Below are 17,595 nucleotides of genomic sequence, written 5' to 3'. Positions count from 1 at the left end.
GGTGCCTTTTTGCTTTCTTTTGGTGAAGCAGCGGGGGCTTCTTCGGTTTGTCAACATGCAAATCGGCAATAACTGTTTTGTAAGATCATTTGGAAATAAACAAAATCAAAACCTGCGACTTGCAAGCGGAGGACGACGAAGATCAGTAAATCTGCTATCCAAAGAATGATAAACAGTTAAACCAGATGCCACATTATGCTATTTGAGCTCCATAGTCATTACTCAAATAATTACATGACCCAATTTATTCTGCAGCAATGACTTGGTAATGCTGTCGTTATTTTCCTGACCCCCTCTCGGCGGAAATAGATTCTGCGGGTGGTAAGAAGGACAATGGCCACTTCGCACTTTGTATCAGAAAATCATGGGTAACACCTCAGGTGAACATATGGTCATTTCTTTTGACCATAACTGTTTTCCGATGAAAAGTGAATGGGTGAAAGTATTCAAGGAAACAGCACATATTCGGTTCTTGGTTTTGCCCTCTTTTTCCAGTGCCGTCATCATATCTAACGAGTTCTTGAATTTCTAGAATTTGTCTAATCGAGTCAGTTGTTCTTTGATTCGGACAAGTTGAAGCCGACATGCTTGTCAATGCTAGCCAAAAATATGGTGTAAATTCTTGACGGTCGATTTGTTATGATAAAGTTGCAGAACGATTGAGCAAATCTTCAATAGGTTTTCATTCTATGGTTCCATCGCTTATTACGGCCTATGTTACACCGACACGGGACACGGGACACGACACGACACGACACGACACGCCGACACGTTGTTTATCAAAAAATAGAAAATTCCAACACGCTGGGACACGTTATATATTAAATATATATTTTTATAGATGTGTGATAAATTATTATTTTGCTGAAGTCACAAATAAATAGATAATTAAAAAAAGCCCTAGAATGAAATATGTTTGCCTGTGCACACGTGGGGACACTTTGTTCTTTTAGTTTCATGACCAGGAACTGTGTTTGCCTGTGCATATGTCTGATTCCATGTCCCACATTGGCAATGTAATAGAGAAAGGAAGGGAAAACCTCTTATAAATGGGGGCTCAGTTGCATAAAGCAACCCATCTTGGCTTGATGGGCCTTGAGGAATACCTAGCATGTCCATGGGCCAAAGTTTCATGGAAACGTGGGCAGAAAATGATTTTGAAGTATAAAATTTTTGTGAGTTGATATTGGAAAGCATGTTGAAGAGAGTCCGGACGTGTCGGACACGTGTCGGTGTCCGACACGTGTCCGACACGGGAAATTTTTCTTTGGGGGCGTGTCCGTGTAACATAGATTACGGCATCTAGTCACATTACACAATGCATCAGAAGAATCAACCTTGGCACTGGTTTGTTTGAGATAAGTAAGATTTTATTGCACATATCGAAACAGACAGGTGCAAAGTCCTGCCACAAACTCAGATAAATGATATAACCAGTCAAGACACACTCATTCAGGATTTTCCACAACTCCGCCCTATTTGGAGTCGCTCATCCTGAAATGAGGAAGTGCTGAATTGCCGCTCAGGCCATGGGATATATAATAGGTGACGTACTCCAAAGGAGAGGTTTCTTTGTATATAGGTGGATTGTTTTCAGAGAGAAGCTCCTTTATTGGCCCAAAGAGTTTGGTTTTTTGCGTCCAGCCTGGGGAGAGAAAGCATGCGACCGAAACCCTGGGTCCAACCCGCCCGGCGAGTACTCGGTGCTCCACGCTTTTGAACTTGTCATTGGTAACAAGCTGCAACCATTGTATTAGACCAGAAAGGGAGTTATGACTTCAAAAGATGATGAAGGCAAAGAGCTAGGCATACAATGCAATGTGCTCTCATGCCGCAACATTGCTCTGTTACTTCACTTATGATTCTTCTCAAGTGCTCAGGGTATCGTGGAAAGTTCGTTCTACATTCGATTGGTTGCTCAGAAAACATTGTCTAGACTCATTATATGGTTGATGTAATGAAGGGCATTCAAAACCGACTCCAATGTTATGTATGCCAGGGAGCATAAGGTCAGATAAAAGGTGGAACTTTCTTTACCTGCATGAAGTCTCCAATGTTGGCTAGAATTGCTCCCTTCACGGGAACCACATCAACCCAGTGGTTTTCATGGAGGACTTGGAGGCCACCGTGGTGGTCTTGAAGGAGAAGAGTCAGACACGATAAGTCCGAGTGATTAATTGTACCGAGAGTCAATTCTGGTTCAGGACAAGCTGGGTAGTAATGGCATGTTAGTGTCTCCGATTTCATACACTCAATGCCACTGAGATAATAGGAACGAAGTCCCAATGCCTCCGAGAACAGTTCGGATAAAGATGTCTTCAGCCTGACCATATGCTTCTCGTACTCGAAAACTGCCTCTCTACAAACGAGCAAATGAAAGCACCGTGTGTGAGTTTTCGGTATCCAGGTTTGTAGCATTGTTTATGTTCTTTTGTTTTTTTGGAAGAATGCACGTTCAGACTTGGGGAACACCTTGGCTCTCCCTCAACTGTTGTTACTAAGGTTGTTAGAGGATACTCCAAAACCAAGTTGTTCTGATTTTTCACGTAGCAACTTCAATTATTAACTCTCACAAGTCATAGGTATATACCTGCAAATAGGAGGAACAGCCTCGGGGTCTAGGACACCATCCTGGAAATCAAATAGGACGCTATCTCTCCAGGCTGCTGCTTTTGACTGGAACAAGTCTCCATTGCTAAAGTACCTCACTCTCTTCATACCATCTCTAGAGTACAGCTCTTTCTTCACTTCCACTTCTTGCTCATGGAACTTCCTCACACCCTCCAACATGCTGTCCATCACGTCAAGTGGAATCCCGTGATTGATTATCTGGAAGAACCCCCACGCCTCTGATGCTTCACGAATACCATCGGTGATATCTCGACGTCGAGAATCCCGACAGTCTCTCGGATCGATGATCGGGCCCCGGAGGCAGGCCCTCTTCGTGTTGGATGACAAACCGTGCAAGTTCTCGGGCGGGTGCATGAAGATCCTAGGGATCTTGGCCACGCCAGAGTCCACGAGGCCTTTGACTCCGGCCTTGGTCTCGTCGAACTCCCGCAATTCTTTCGCTCTGTTGTAAACTGTGTCGCGGTGAGTGATGAATTCTCCCGGACTAGGCGAGGTTTGCATCATCTTGCAGTGACAAAGTTTGAAGTCTTAGTTAAGATCGAATGAATTTGAGCCCTGCTCAATGTGAGGCTGTGACCATGGGAATGATATGAAGATGATTAGCTAGAGAGAAGCCATTGCACAAATTTGGTCAAGGGAACAAAATGCCTAGGAATCCCCAGGAGACAAGAGGTTGGGGGTAGGTCTGGAACCACCGCCCTAATCTGAGCCAGATTCCATTTCACATGGGAATGGCTTGAATTGGTCAAATGAAACCCTTAATTTAGGCATTTGTCAATTGAGTTAGTGCCAAAAAAAATTGAGTTAGTGCCAGAGCATACTGAAACCGATCTTCAAAGTTGGTATGATAAATAATGTTCGTATCGCAAGCGAACTCTGTTTAAGTAGATAATACCAAGAGAAGCTCAAATCTACGCGATGAACTCAAAACTGACATAACTTAATAAGTTTTGACCTTTTCTTTTGTACCAAGAAAGACTTTTCATCACAATAAATAGTTTGAAAAGCAGTAAGACAGCGTGACACGAACAATAGAATGATGCCACGATATTGATTGACAGTCCTAACTTTGTTGAAAAGATAAACCAATCATATTAATGTGAAATCCGACATCTTTATTAAAGCTTTTCGCACAATTTGCACTCTCTACTTGAACTCACTTATATAAAATTTTGTGAGACTACAGTTTAAACTATTAGATAAAAGCGTGATTTAAAGCTTAAATATTTTTAGAACTTACTCTAAAATGAGGAAGTAAAGATTCACCGTTGAGGCCATTCCTCGAGTGGAAATACCCAAGATAGTCTGCGAAAGAGGTCTGCCTGTACAAGGGTGGATGGTTCTCATCGAGAAGCTCCTTTATCGGCCCATATGGCTTCGACTTCTGTATCCCTCCCGGGAAGAGGAAGCACGCGACCGAGACCCGGGGCCCGGCCCTCCTGGCGAGGACCCGGTGCTCCACGCTCTTGAACTTGTCGTTGCTAACAAGCTGCAATCGACAAATCAGGCAAAAAGGAAAACCACTCCTTGACCTGAAGATTTCTCGACCTCAATCGAAACCGGAAACATGTGTAACAAATGACAAATGTGAACGATCCTGGTACCTGCATGAAGTCTCCAATGTTGGCTAGGATTGCTCCAGGCACAGGGGACACATCAACCCACTGGTTTTGGTGGCGGACCTGGAGGCCTCCATGGTTGTTTTGAAGGAGAAGAGTGAGAATTGTGGCATCTGAGTGATTGATTGTGCCCATAGTCAGCTCTGGCTCAGGGCAAATTGGGTAGTAATGGCCTACGATTCTCTTGGATTCCATGCATTCAAGATCACGAAGATAGCCTGAGTCAAGCCCCAATGCGTCCGATAGTAGTTCAGACAGAGATCTCTTCAACTTTTCGATGTGTTCTTCGTATTTGAAAACTGGCTCTCTGCAGAGGAGTGAAAGAAAGAAAGCATCAGGAACGTTCTCTTCTAGGTGAAGGAATGGTATTATCAATCCTGATTCAGACCTGCATAGAAGAGGGACTTCCTCTGGGTCTGGCACTCCACACGAGAAATCGAACAAGAGCGTGTCCCTCCAGGCTGCTGCTTGGGACCAAAACAAGTCTCCATTGCTGTAGTACCTTAATTTCTTTGCGTCATCTCTTGAGTACCACTCTCTCTTCATTCCCTCAGGCTGCTCGTGGAACTGCGTGACAGCTTCCAGCATGCCGTCCATCACGGCAGCTGGGACCCCATGGTTGACTATCTGGAAGAACCCCCACGTCTCCGATGCCCTGCGAAGCTCGTCGACGACATCTCGCCGCCGGGAATCCCGACAGCCCATCATGTCGATGATCGGGACCTCGAGGCCGGTGACAGCCCCATCCGTGCCGGAGGACAAGTCGCGCAGGTTCTCAGGCGGGTGGATGAAGAGCCTAGGAACCTTGGCCACGCCCGAGTCCACGAGGCCTTTGACTCCAGCTTTTGTCTCGTGGAATTCCTCTGCTTCTTTCGCTCTGTCGTAGCACGGTCCGCCACGGGTGACGGATTCTCCATGCATGGGCGAGGCTTGCATCTTTATAAGGGGAAATTTGAAGCCGGCAAAGGTGATTGAATTGTGTCCTTTCTGTGAGGCTGTTTGACCATCTCAATATGTATTTCTGCAGAAACAAGGGAGAGAGGCGTGAGGTGCCGAGTCGCCATCCGATATAGTCAGCTCGAAAGGAACTTGTTCCCAGATAGTGCATGGTTTAATGTTTCTGGACAAACAAATACAAATAGTTTCCGATTGACTTGCAATTATCGTACCATCTTTCATATTTAAAACTGCCGACATATGGGGAACAGGATACATGAGTATTTAAACTCGCAACGTCTTTCTCACATCGCAAGCCAGCTCAAAATCACGTCACAAGACGATCATAGACCATTTCATATAATCTTTCATATAAATTAGAATATATATACCACTAAGTCGATCATGTAAACTAAAACACATATAGCTCTCGTGTTTCAATCATATCAGAACACTTTTTACAAACCATATTCAAAGTCACATGAGTCATGAACTTTTCCCAATCCTTTCGTAAAGGTTCACAAATCACGTAGATGAAATCAGCTCGGGCATATAGCCAAAAGATGATTTTCCATTTCAAATACATAAAACGGCAGTAATTTTTTTTTTTTTGGGTAAAAAAAAGCAGTAATTGTTCGATCATATTTATGCAACAAAAATGTTCTTTCTCAACTCATAACCTATCTAGTACTTATCATTTTTTAAATATGAGTTTACAAATACAAGAAGAAATTGTACCATTCACCTGATAATGCCAACAACAACCTACAAGAGTTACTTGAGCCGACACGTCTGAATTTCTGTCAAATATATGGAAAAACGGATCAAAAACTGAGTAATAAATACTCTAATGAACAACTCGACTAATTACATTTATTCGTCGACCAATCAACTCCTACATAACAACGAAAGGCTTGACGTAGCAGACGTTTCCTGCTGTCTGCTACGCGCAGCTTACTCGCCGGACTAGTTTGTGCTACAACTTTCTCCTTCAAACTCTGATTCTAACAATTTTAAAGTCAACAAAAGCCTTTTTCAAGATACTTAAACATCCCAAGCTTTGTCGACTCTAAAGACATCCGAAACCGGGCCACAACCGAGGCTAAAACTGCAAAAAAATTCGCTCTTGTTCAGCAGTTGCCCGTAACTTTGAAAATTTGCTGTGGGCAAACTGTAAGCCCAAATTGATCCAAATTGACTTCTGCAAAATTTACAGCTCCACGGCACCCTAAATTTCAATCCCCCATGATTTCTCAACTTAGAAACTCCTAGTTTTAACCCACCGACTTAGAAATCAATAAATATCCCAAATTAGGACTCGGTTCGAAAAGATGGCTCCAATTATATGAATGAAGGGTGCGAGCACCTACCAGGGCTTTGAACGGAGAGAATCCGACTCGTCGAGGTCCCCGAGGTGGGTATGCAACGTAACCCTCTTGCTTTCTTTCGTTTTTCTACTCTTTTCTCTCAGCTCACTCTTCACTTTTCCTTGTTTGCCTACCTCTCTCTCTCTCTCTCTCTCTCTCTCCGTCCAGGATATTGTTAAGCCTCCTGCATTAGCAGACAATAAGATATCTTATCAGACTGCAATCACCAAGAGACACAGAGATATGAACATATTGTAAATTTTACTAGACTGCAATTCCCAAAAAAAAAAAAAAAAAGAGCTCCCATTTGACTCTCATACTATCTTCTCTTATATGTGAGATTCAATACCTCAATTTTGAATCGCCTTAAAGTGTGTGCTTGCATATTTCTTTATCTGTTCACAAGATACCCTTTTGTGGCCACCCATCCGTCATCTAAAATCTATCTACAAAGTAGGGAGTCATGATGAAACAGAGCTATTGTGAGGAAATGTTATTTCGAAGCAAAAGTGAGAAAAGTTTTATGATTCCCATTGCGTTCACAGTCCGTGAGAAGCTGATTCAGCTTATTTAGACTAAAATTTCAATGGCATATATAGCAACATCTGCGACCATCTATCTAAATAACCTAATTACACACGTTAAATATGCTAAAAGATTGAAAAACTAGTTGGTCGTCCACTTATCACTTCCATTCAGTTCTTACAATCAATCTCCAATCGTTCAATTAAGTGATAAAGTCGGCCAATGACAATTAGCCATAACTCGAGTTTCAGTTAATTACACCAAACGGTCAATGAATCTGTCCTTTTACTTGGGAATATCTTTTTTTAGCTTCAATTGAATAATGGAAGTGTTTACGTTTATCTTCTCAAACCGAAGAATATCCCCTCCTTTGATGACCAAGACCAAGTCTTCTACTTCTTTTACCTTTTGACTATTCAACTTTTTCTTTTCACTTTTGTACATAAATATTACATTCTCTCTCGTTAAATGTTGTTTTAATTTTCGTTATATCGCTTAATCAATCACTTCAATATCTCCGACGACATATTCCGACGATTCATCCTACGCGGCCTTTTTATCGAGTTTTTAAGTGCGGCATGGCAGTTTTAAGTAAACTTAAAGTCTAACTATCAAAGCCCCCCCAATCTTTGGGGGATTTGTTGTGTTTTGAATCTAGCTTTCCTTGTTTCTCTGAACTGATACGTTGAATGAATGAAGTTTCAATTTCGAGCAAAAAAAAAAAAAGGTCTTGAGTGTTGACAAATCTTTGGTCAAATGACTCATACTTAGCCCTACTTCTTCCTCTTCATCCCCATCTTCAACTTCTCTGTTCATCTTTGTTTTCAACTACAAAGTTTCAACTTTCATACACTTTTTTTTTTTTTTATGACCCGGGGAACCCCCGCACGGCCGGCAGCCGGGGGGTAAACCCTGGGGGCAACACGTGCTAGCCACCACACACGTGCCACCGGGTAAGTCACTCTGCGACACCTCTGGGATTTGAACACTCGACCTTTTGCGAGAGGAAGAGTGCGCAAGCCAGCTGCACCACCCGGGTGGGTGGTTCCATACACATTTTTTTATCCTTCTCTTCTCCAATCATTTTCCTAACCCACCGTCTTTGTCCTAACGCGACCACCAAAACCAAAACGAAATCGGAAAAAGGAAAAGAAGTTCGATCAAGTTCTCTTTCTCTCAATCTGAGGTGCCATGCTTCATGCACATGCCATCGCAACTTCGAAGGCAACAGGGCTAGTTTCAGGCATTGAAACTCACGGCCACTTTCACCCGCACAATTGATGAGAAATATCGGAAATCTAACTTGGATGCGTACCTACTTCTGAAGATAATATTTCGCAAAGCATTTATACAAGCGAAAGTTAAGGTAATTCGTCCCCCACCGGGCTCGAAAATAATAGAATACAACAACGTGCCTCGTTATCCAAGTCAATCTCAACCAAACTCAATTGACTAACGACCATATTAAATATAACGTTGTGTCAGCAATCGATGCAACTTCGCCCATCTTTAAATGAAACATATGTCTCTTTGAGTTTACTTTAGTGGTTGCAAATGGATTTTCCTACATTTTCGACTTGTGTTAATTAATCAGGCGGCAGTTTCTCTTTCAAGATGTTACACGCAACCTTACAAGTCAAACTTAGCCGAATAACACCCGGCGCTTGTTTATTTAGCAACTCTCAATCAGCATGCTCTATTGAGGCTGTATTTGGGAACCCACTTGCAAAGTTCTTTGAACCTGTAAAGTCCCTTAGCCGAATGCTAGAGTGTTTGGCAATTGTTTTTGAAGAGCCCATTTCTCAAATGTTAGCATTTCCAAGGTCTTCTAAAGGCCTTTAACTCAAGGCTCCTCCTTACTTGCTCTAGCTTTCTCGGCATACAAAAGACCCGAGTTAATGTATATTTTTAATTTCCAATCTTTCCCTCACTCAATCTTCATAATTCCACATTTACCCCTTTTTAACCTAAAAACCCTTATTTGTCGCCTATTTCCTCCCTCGCTTCAACTCAGCCAAGTTTGGCTCTGATACCTTTTGTTGTGGATAACAAGTGATCGAACAATAATAAACAAAATAATATCTACATGGTTCAATTAGTGGGACCTATTCTATTGGAGGGTAACACAACATTATACTATAGATTAAGCGATATAACAAAGATTACAACCACATTTGATCATCTCAAATACTCTGAAGTGTTTTCCAGCTTTAATTACACCGAGTAACTCTCACAATATTTGGCCTTCACAATTCCTCTTGAAATAATCTCAATCTCACAATGGTATTCACATATCTTACCCACAAGATTTAATTAGCTTGAACACCCTCGGATTGCTTCAAGGTGTTGTTCATTAAGAAGTAACCTCTTAGATACCCTTCACAAAGAAAACTCATTTCTTACATAAAAAGGAATTGGATCCAAATTAGAAACCTGTTCAAACTAGCAATCCGACTCAAATTAGGAAACTTCCTAATTTTCCTTACTGGCTTAAACTTAAGACATACCTTTAACAACATTCCTCATTTACTTTTCCTCCTTCTTTCGTTTCACTTTTCGGCACATGAAACAGTATGGAAAGCAACAAGACAGCATGAGACGCAGATCGAATCTGATGTCGCGGCACGAATTTGACAGCCCTAAATCTTCTGCCAATTAGAGAGATCGACATGTCAACTTGGAGACCTCTCATGGATGAGATTGAAAGGGATGATGAAGCTCGTCCTAAATTTGCAACTTAATTGGAATTATCGTTTGGTGAAAGAGATTCAAATGTTTCCACAGCCCGAAGGATCATGGCCATTTCTTGGTCCTCTCTTAGGCAATCAACGTAGCCTTATTTAAAGATTTTAACACTTTCTTTGAAAAACTAATACAGATTTTTGTACTCTCTACTTGGGCTCGCTTACTCTGAAATGAGGAAGTACAGGTTCACCATTCAGGCCATTGCCACCGGAGAGGTAATACCCATAGTACTCTGTGAAAGAGGTCTCTCTGTACAGGGGTGGATTGTCCTCGTCGAGAAGCTCCTCTATCGGTCCATACGGCTTCGACTTCTGTGTCCCCCCGGGGAAGACGAAGCACGCGACCGAGACCCGAGGCCCAGCCCGCCTGGCGAGGACCCGATGCTCCGCGCTCTTGAACTTGTCGTTGCTAACAAGCTGCAATCAACAAATCAGGCAAACTTTCGACTGGAAAATGACCTTACTCTAGTCTGTGACAAATTTGAATGATCTTTGTACCTGCATGAGGTCTCCCATGTTGGCTAGGATTGCTCCAGGCACAGGGGACACATCAACCCACTGGTTTTGGTGGCGGACCTGGAGGCCTCCTTGGTTGTTTTGTAGGAGAAGAGTGAGAATTGTGGCATCTGAATGATTGATTGTGCCTATAGTCAGCTCTGGCTCAGGGCAAATTGGGTAGTAATGGCCTACCATTCTCTTGGATTCCATGCATTCAATTTCACCAAGATAGCCTGAATCAAGCCCTAATGCCTCTGATAGTAGCTCGGACAGAGCTCTCTTCAATTTTTCGATGTGTTTTTCATACTCAAAAACCGGCTCTCTGCAAAGGAGTGAAAGAAAGCATCAAGCGGAAACAATAACTGAACCGATGCGTATAAAGAAGGATAAGTCATAATTGGATGAAAGAGGTGCGAAGAATCGAACTTGAGATATCTCGCCCTGATACCATATCGAAGTTATACGAAAAACTGTTTTTGATCCCTTTTAAAATAAAATAGAAACAGGGTACATAGTTTTTGAAAATTGTCAAGGTCTTAGGTGAAGGAACAGAGTATAAATCATGATTAAGACCTGCATAGAACAGGGACTGCCTCTGGTTCTGGCCCTTCAAACGGCAACTCAAAGAAGAGAGTGTCCTTCCAAGTTGCTGCTTTGGACCAAAATAAGTCTCCATTGCTGTAGTACCTAAATTTCTTAGCATCGTCTCTGGAGTACCACTCTCTCTTCACTCCCTCAGGCTGCTCGTGGAACTGCTTGACAGCTTCCAGCATGCGTTCCATAGCGTCGACCGGGATTCCGTGGTTGATCATCCGGAAGCAACCCCAAGTCTCCGATGCTCTACGGAGATCGTTGACCACGTCCCTCCGCCGGCAATCCCCATAGCCCATCATGTTGATGACAGGGACCTCAAGGCCGGTGGCGGCCCCATCCGTGTCGGAGGACAGGTCACGCAGGTTCTGGGGTGGGTGGATGAAGAGCCTAGGGACCTTGGCCACGCCCGAGTCGACGAGGCCTTTGACACCGGCTTTGGTCTCGTCAAATTCCTTTGCTTCTTTGGCTCTGTCATAAGGCGGTGCGCTACAGGTGAAGGATTCACCAGGACTGGGCAAGGTTTGCATCTTGGTAGCAGAAGCTTTGAAGCCTATTAAGGTGATTGGATCGTGTCCTTCTGGCGAGGCTGTATGACCATTTATATTCTGCAGAAACAAGGAAAAGTAGTGGTTGCCCGGTCCGCGTCCGATCACGTTCGATCGAAAGGGACCCTTATCAACCGGATGGTGATCAAGGGAAGTGTTATTTTTCCTCTCGAGCATTTCTCACGTGCTTTGACCCATGAATCAGCAACGAAAAACATATCCCTTCGATTAACTAGCAATTAAAATTGCTGACATGTCGATGGAGATTTTTTCTCTCGAGCATTTCTCACATGCCACAAAACACCCAAAGTCGACAGCGATTTTCGCCCACACAATTGCAGCACGTGACGAGAAATATCAAAAATCTACTTTCGAAATGAACCTACTCCTAAAGAAACTATGTCGCAAAGCAATTATACATGCGCATGCCGGGCTCGAAGAAAGCACAGCCGTAAGGCAAAGGACCAAAACCAAAAAATGCTGAAGCCGGTAGGTTACAACATTTGTGGTACCGCGCAGGTAGCTTCTTCGGACCAACTTTTGAAATGGCTCTTGGAACATTTATCCAGTAAGGCCTCACAATCAGAGACAGCTGCTACAATTACTCAGCTCGTGAATCACGACCTCCATGGATGGCCTGTCATAAGGAGACTCGTTGGTGCAAAGTGAGGCGATCCTCGCGAGTTTAGCCGCCTCGTACTCGAAGAACCTTCCGTGGATATTCGCGTCGATGAATTCCTGGTATCTGCATGATTCAGCAGCCAGACGCACGGTGTGATCGACTTTCTGCTTCCCCGACAAAATCTGGAACACGATCATTCCAAACGCGTAGACATCACTCTTCTCCGTGAACCGGCCCGTGGACGTGTACTCGGGTGCTAGGTAGCCCATGGCAGCGCTAGCTTTGAGCAACGAGAACACGACGTCATTCGTGAGGAGCCTGTGGAGACCGGAGTCATAGAGCAGCGGATTGTATCGCTGGTCTATAAGCACATTTTCCGCCGAGATGTTTTGGTGAAGGAGAGGGGCCTTGTTCGGTTTGTGAGCATGCAAATAGGCAATACCTGTTTCGTAAAATCATTCGAAAATCAACAAAATCAGAGAAAGAAAAACATTTAAATTTGATGCCACAGTATGCTATTTGAGCACCTCAAGCATTACCCATATTAGTACATGACAAAGCAGCGACCAGGCAAAATTTATAATGCAGCAAATTCAACAATGGCAGTGTTCCTCAAATGATGGAAGTCCTGGACCACCTAAATTTGTTCCTCCATAAAGACTAGATCATGCTACTATGAATTTCATAGCCCCTCAGGTGGTTACTGCTCACTAGAGATCCAAAGCATTGTCAATGATGCATCAGAAGAAATTAGAACTGGAGTTATTGTTTTGAAGGTTCTTGCTTGAATTTAAAAATGCTGACGAGTGCATTTAAAGCGCTTATTGGGCTCATAAATGTCCCTTTGGAAGTAAAAACAAGTGACTTTTTTGAATGTTCGAATTTCATGCCACAAGTAAAACCATTACACTTTACTCAATTTGGAGATTTGGAACTACAAGCATTCTTTTTAAGCAGTGCTTAAAATGTGTCTTCAAGCACCCACCAACAATAACCTACCAAGGTTACAGGTAGCTCTCTAGCATCAGATAAAATCCAAAACTCAATTCAAGTTTCAAAATCCCACAAAAGCTTTATGCAGGAAGGGCAACTTAGAAGGCAATAGCTAGCAGCAACCAGAGTTATCAAACATGTAGCACGAGGATAAATAAAGAACTCGAGCCAAACTCAAGTTTTGGAGAGATTATGGAACAAGGATTGAAATTCAGTACATAGCCATTCAGATGAAACAAGAAGGAAATCATCAGACACCACTGACCTTTAGCGATTCCCTTCACAATCGAAACTCTAGTGGACCACTCAAGGGTGCCAATATCCCCCTCCTTCAAATCCAAAAAGCTTAGCAGAGTCCCATTCGGAACATAATCATATATCAGGAAGCACTCTCCACGGCCCCTTGAGCAGCAGAATCCTCTCAGCCTCACCAGATTTTCATGTCTCAGCAAGGTCAACATATTCAAACCCTTCAAGAACTCAGATTCATCAGCCTTGCAGCTAGTCTTGTTGATGCATTTGATGGCGACTACAGAGCCGTCTCTCAGTATTCCTCTGTATGTGGTAGAGAAGTTACTCTTACTCAACACATTCACCTCCGAGAAATACTGAGTGGCAGATTCCACCTCTTCCAGATTGAATCTGAAGCTCTGCAAAGCTTCTTCAGAAAACTCATTAACGATCCGAGCATCAGCAAGCGGATCCCATCTGTTTGAATATTCCAGGCTAGCTAAAGGAGAGCCATTTTTCTTATAAGCACTCTGGGGCTGATCAGTGCTTAGATGGCCATCAGAAACCTCAGCCGAAAAGCCAAGTTTCTGTTTCCTCCGACGATAGAGTGTGAACATAAGAATCCCTATGGCCGACAATGCAACAGTTGCCAAGATTGATCCAATAAGCGCAGAGGGATGTGCCGATTTTGGCAAACTAGAACATTCAGTCAGGTTACACGGTAACACAACATTGGCTGTCTCGGGTGTAGTTGTGGAGGGTACTGTTGTCGCAGCCCCATACGGTTGAGGTCGACCGGGCTTTCGACCCTCCAAAGCATGACAAGTCCTTAAAGAGAGGAACCCAGTCCCACACAAGTCGAAGTTGTTTTCGTACAGAAATCCTTCGTTCAGTCTCTTCAGCGCTTTAATATTCAAAAAAGAAACAACAATCAGTTGTGGGGGATACTTATTCCTAAAAGCATTGAAGAGAGATCATAGCAGAATAGTTACCAGGAGGTACATTGCCAGAGAGAGTGTTGTTTTGGACATCCAAGACCTCGAGAAGAGGCAGATCAGCTATCCTCGTGGGAATCGAGCCGAAGAGGCGATTGAAGCTCAAATCTAACCTCGTCAACGTCCCCAGGTCACCTAAACTTGCCGGTATTGCACCAGTGAGCTGATTAGATTGCAGAGCAAGAACACTGAGCTTCTTCAGAGATCCCAGCTGTGTAGGTACACTTCCAGTCAATTGGTTGTAAGAGAGCTGCAGAACTACAAGGCAAGGGACAAACTTTAGAACCCAAAAAAAAAAATTGAAATCGTAAAATGAAAAATTTTGAGCTCAATGAACCATAATTTCTAAAAGTAAAATTCTGAAACTTTATGCCCATTCAGCCTACGTCAAACCCTGTGAAGTCGAATCAAAGAACAGAGGAAGCGAATTCCTAACCTTTTTACCATCTGGCGGTTCAAAGCATAAAGGTTGTAGCTTTACGTTTTTGTTTCAGCCTTTTTTATTCTCTCGACTTCACCCAGATGGATTTACTCAGAAAGAACGATCAAGATTTTCTTGGCAAACCGAAAAAACGCTGGAGACAAGTTTCTTTACACACCGAAAACTTGAAAATGGACGAAATGTATGAACATCAAAGAACAATCTGCTAAAGAAACTAGAAAGTTCCAAAATTTTGAACATGCATGTCCAGCAAAGCCAAGAAAAGGACTAACCTTGCAAGCTTGCCATGCTAGCCATCTCAGGAGGAATCTGGCCAGAGAGATTGTTCATGTTCAGATACAAGTCACTGAGCTCGCTCAAGTTGCCTATCTCCCTCGGAATCTCTCCGCACAGGGAGTTGTAGTGAAGGTAAAGGCCAGTCAAGTGGGTGAGGCCAGCAATGGCCGAAGAGAGCCTCCCAGTGAGCCCTCTTCCCTGCAGCGAAATGTTGGCGACGAGGCCCTTGTCGTCGCAACCGACGCCTTGGAAGAACCCATCGCAGGGATCGCCATCGACGGTCCATGAGGAAAGGTACTTGCTTTCTGGGTCTAGGCTGGCTTTCATGTCCATGAGAGCTCTCAGCTCTGTGCTTGTTGCAGAGACGAGCACGTTGCTTTGGGTCACGAGGAACATGAACACCCAGAGGAAGAACAAGAGCCGCTGTGAGGAAGCGAAACCCATCTCTCTCTCTCTCTCTCTCTCTCTCTCTCTCTGGGACAAGAAGAAGAAGGTGGTGACTGGTGAGGACCGCGACTGAGAGATGTTTTTCAGCTTTTCTTCTCTTAAATTTGTATTTGCTTTTTTCATTTTTGCTTGTTTTGCAGTGAAGAAACAAGAAATATCAAAGAATTCGAGAAAAGAAATGCTTTGGAACTTGGGACGACGGATGGATGTTATTAGATCAGTTGACTTTTCTTTTTCAAATGAGAGTCCGAGGCTCGCAGGCTTCATGCAGGGTTGTCTCAATCCGCTTCGTCCTCCACATGTCCCAGGACAGGCGATTATGTTCTTGTCTTTAATTTCAGTAACAAGCCTCTCTAACACCTCACCTTAGAAAAAATTTTTGAACACATTCATTCGATCGTGTAAAAGTTGAAGGTCCGAGCAAAAGATAAGCCGATGATGCGCGGCTCCCTGGAAACCCGAGAGCCTGGACCCCATTCCAAGCCCTGCTGTTCTCTTAGGATCATGTGTTTGTCAAGCAGATTAGATGGAACCTAGGCTTCAATCCGATCCATTAAGAGGCATAGGATTCCTTGGACTAGGACAGCAGGAGAGAACATAGAGAATGGAGTGGCTATTATTAATGCCCATTTGGCTTCGGACATCATCGATTGCAGTGCATGCATGGTAATTGTTTTTTTTTGGACATTTTTTGATTTTGCTCAGGTTGGTTGGTGGCTTGGCTTTGCCGGGTGGGGGGATCATGAGCAAGCTGTACAAGACCGGCGTGTTTATTCCCCACCCCTTTTTAATGGTCGAAAGCGAAATCCAGTAAGTGGTAGGCCTAAAATGGCGTCGACACCAGCTGTGTCTGTGCATGTCCTCTCTCTCTCTCTCTCTCTCTCTCTCTCAAATCCATGGACAAGGGAAAGAAAAAGTTATCTTACAATCATCTTTTCTTTTCTTGTTTTTTGTCTTTCTTGCCTTGTGACGACTGAATGAGAACGGGAGATCAGGAGCTTTTTCTTCGGCCTTCTGCAAACCTAGCCTCGTGTGTTGAATTCGATTTAACATTCGACTCCTAGCTTCGATCTTCCACGCGGTCGGTTCCTCGAAGTTACTTTCTAACTCCTGCGATTGATAGACCAGTGCGATGCGATAATAGCTTGATTTGATGGAGATTTTGACCTCAGTGTGCTGGATAGGAGATTATGCGGTTGCCGGCAAACACTAAACAAACCGAGGATTCAATATAGAGGCCATCGTTCGGTTACCCCCGGCTCTGAAATCGGGTCTAGCGTATTGTCTAAACTTGCTCATAGCATAAACTTTTTCTAGAAGTGTTCGAGACGAATTGGGTCCGTGCCAAAGTTGGGCGGGCTAAATTTTCTTGGATGAGAACACCACTTCGGCTATCAATCCAATTCAAGCCCAGGTTTGTCGAGCGGCCCATCCGCCCATCGATGACTTCTAAATATGAAATTTGAATTTACTTGATGTGAAAAAAAAAAATCATACACAATAGTAAAAAAATTTATGTACGTCTGACATGTAAATCCTTTTGGTATTTGGAACGTTTCATGGCTTTTCAAAATTTGAATATCCTCTTCTATTGAAAATAAAGAAGTGTCCAGTCCACGGACAAACTGACAAAAGGCCCCTGTACTGGAAGCCACGTGGCCACGTGTAATTGGCCACTGACCGTAACCGGGGGTCAGGCGCGTGTTAACTGTGGCCGCTGGAGATTCCCACGCATGTCCATTTCTCAAAGCATTTTCAAACAACCGAAAGTGGTGGGAATCACATAATACAAATTGACCCATTTTATTGACTAATTAGATGAAAAATAGGTTGATTTTTCTCGTGACAATTAAGGACCTATCATTGTAAATCGTGTATTGTTTTTATTATGCATGCTCGTTGAACTTAAATTCAATTCAACTTTTATAAATCATCGCGGTATTTTCATTATTTGCATCCATCCGATCGAATATAATTTCATATATGTTAGCATTATGGATGGATGTCTCATTTTGTTTACTTGACATGATCGTCACTTTGGCGACACAATAGTATTATGGATTCATGTAGTTTATATCGTCTGTTTGCCTTCATCTATATCTTCTGCGTTTAGATTTATATCTAAATGCC

General features: G+C 43.3%; 2 protein-coding genes across 3 annotated transcripts; both read right to left on the bottom strand.

Annotated features, from left to right (window-relative positions):
* Window positions 1–1,345: 1,345 nt before the first annotated feature.
* On the bottom strand, window positions 1,346–11,482 carry LOC125315904. 2 transcript variants are annotated; one of them, XM_048282163.1, is made up of 7 exons: window positions 10,894–11,481; window positions 10,321–10,642; window positions 9,988–10,239; window positions 9,548–9,550; window positions 2,591–3,054; window positions 2,038–2,359; window positions 1,346–1,739 (listed from the first exon to the last, which is right to left on the bottom strand). In XM_048282163.1, the coding sequence occupies exons 1-7, from the start codon at window positions 11,439–11,441 to the stop codon at window positions 1,476–1,478; spliced, it is 2,175 nt and encodes a 724-aa protein (XP_048138120.1). In that variant the 5' UTR covers window positions 11,442–11,481; the 3' UTR covers window positions 1,346–1,475. The 2 variants fall into 2 exon arrangements, with proteins under 2 accessions (XP_048138120.1, XP_048138121.1); XM_048282164.1 differs by lacking the exon at window positions 9,548–9,550 and having other exon boundaries at window positions 2,591–3,135; window positions 10,894–11,482.
* Window positions 11,483–11,861: 379 nt separating this feature from the next.
* LOC115730665 (LRR receptor kinase SERK2) lies at window positions 11,862–15,859 on the bottom strand. Its single transcript, XM_048282159.1, has 4 exons — window positions 15,015–15,859; window positions 14,298–14,558; window positions 13,340–14,209; window positions 11,862–12,523 (listed from the first exon to the last, which is right to left on the bottom strand). Exons 1-4 carry the CDS (start codon window positions 15,730–15,732, stop codon window positions 12,042–12,044), a joined length of 2,331 nt encoding a protein of 776 aa, XP_048138116.1. The 5' UTR covers window positions 15,733–15,859; the 3' UTR covers window positions 11,862–12,041.
* Between the last annotated feature and the right edge of the window lie 1,736 nt (window positions 15,860–17,595).

The sequence above is a fragment of the Rhodamnia argentea genome, chromosome 7 (genome assembly GCF_020921035.1).
Source record: "Rhodamnia argentea isolate NSW1041297 chromosome 7, ASM2092103v1, whole genome shotgun sequence".
Taxonomy (NCBI): domain Eukaryota; kingdom Viridiplantae; phylum Streptophyta; class Magnoliopsida; order Myrtales; family Myrtaceae; genus Rhodamnia; species Rhodamnia argentea.
The sequence above is the reverse complement of the archived record's forward strand: the minus strand, read 5'-3'. Positions and strand labels throughout refer to the sequence as shown.

Bases quoted from the DNA above. Each gene is read 5' to 3' on its own strand.
- LOC125315904 (XM_048282164.1), bottom strand. From the start codon at position 11,441: ATGCAAACCTTGCCCAGTCCTGGTGAATCCTTCACCTGTAGCGCACCG. The intron at 10,240-10,320 runs GTACAAAGATCA...TGTTGATTGCAG, and splicing joins ACATGGGAGACCTCATGCAG to CTTGTTAGCAACGACAAGTT. The intron at 1,740-2,037 runs GTAAAGAAAGTT...CAATGGTTGCAG, and splicing joins ACATTGGAGACTTCATGCAG to CTTGTTACCAATGACAAGTT.
- LOC115730665 (XM_048282159.1), bottom strand. From the start codon at position 15,732: ATGAAGCCTGCGAGCCTCGGACTCTCATTTGAAAAAGAAAAGTCAACT. The intron at 14,559-15,014 runs GTTAGTCCTTTT...CTTGCCTTGTAG, and splicing joins TAGCATGGCAAGCTTGCAAG to TTCTGCAGCTCTCTTACAAC. The intron at 12,524-13,339 runs GTCAGTGGTGTC...TTTACGAAACAG, and splicing joins TGTGAAGGGAATCGCTAAAG to GTATTGCCTATTTGCATGCT.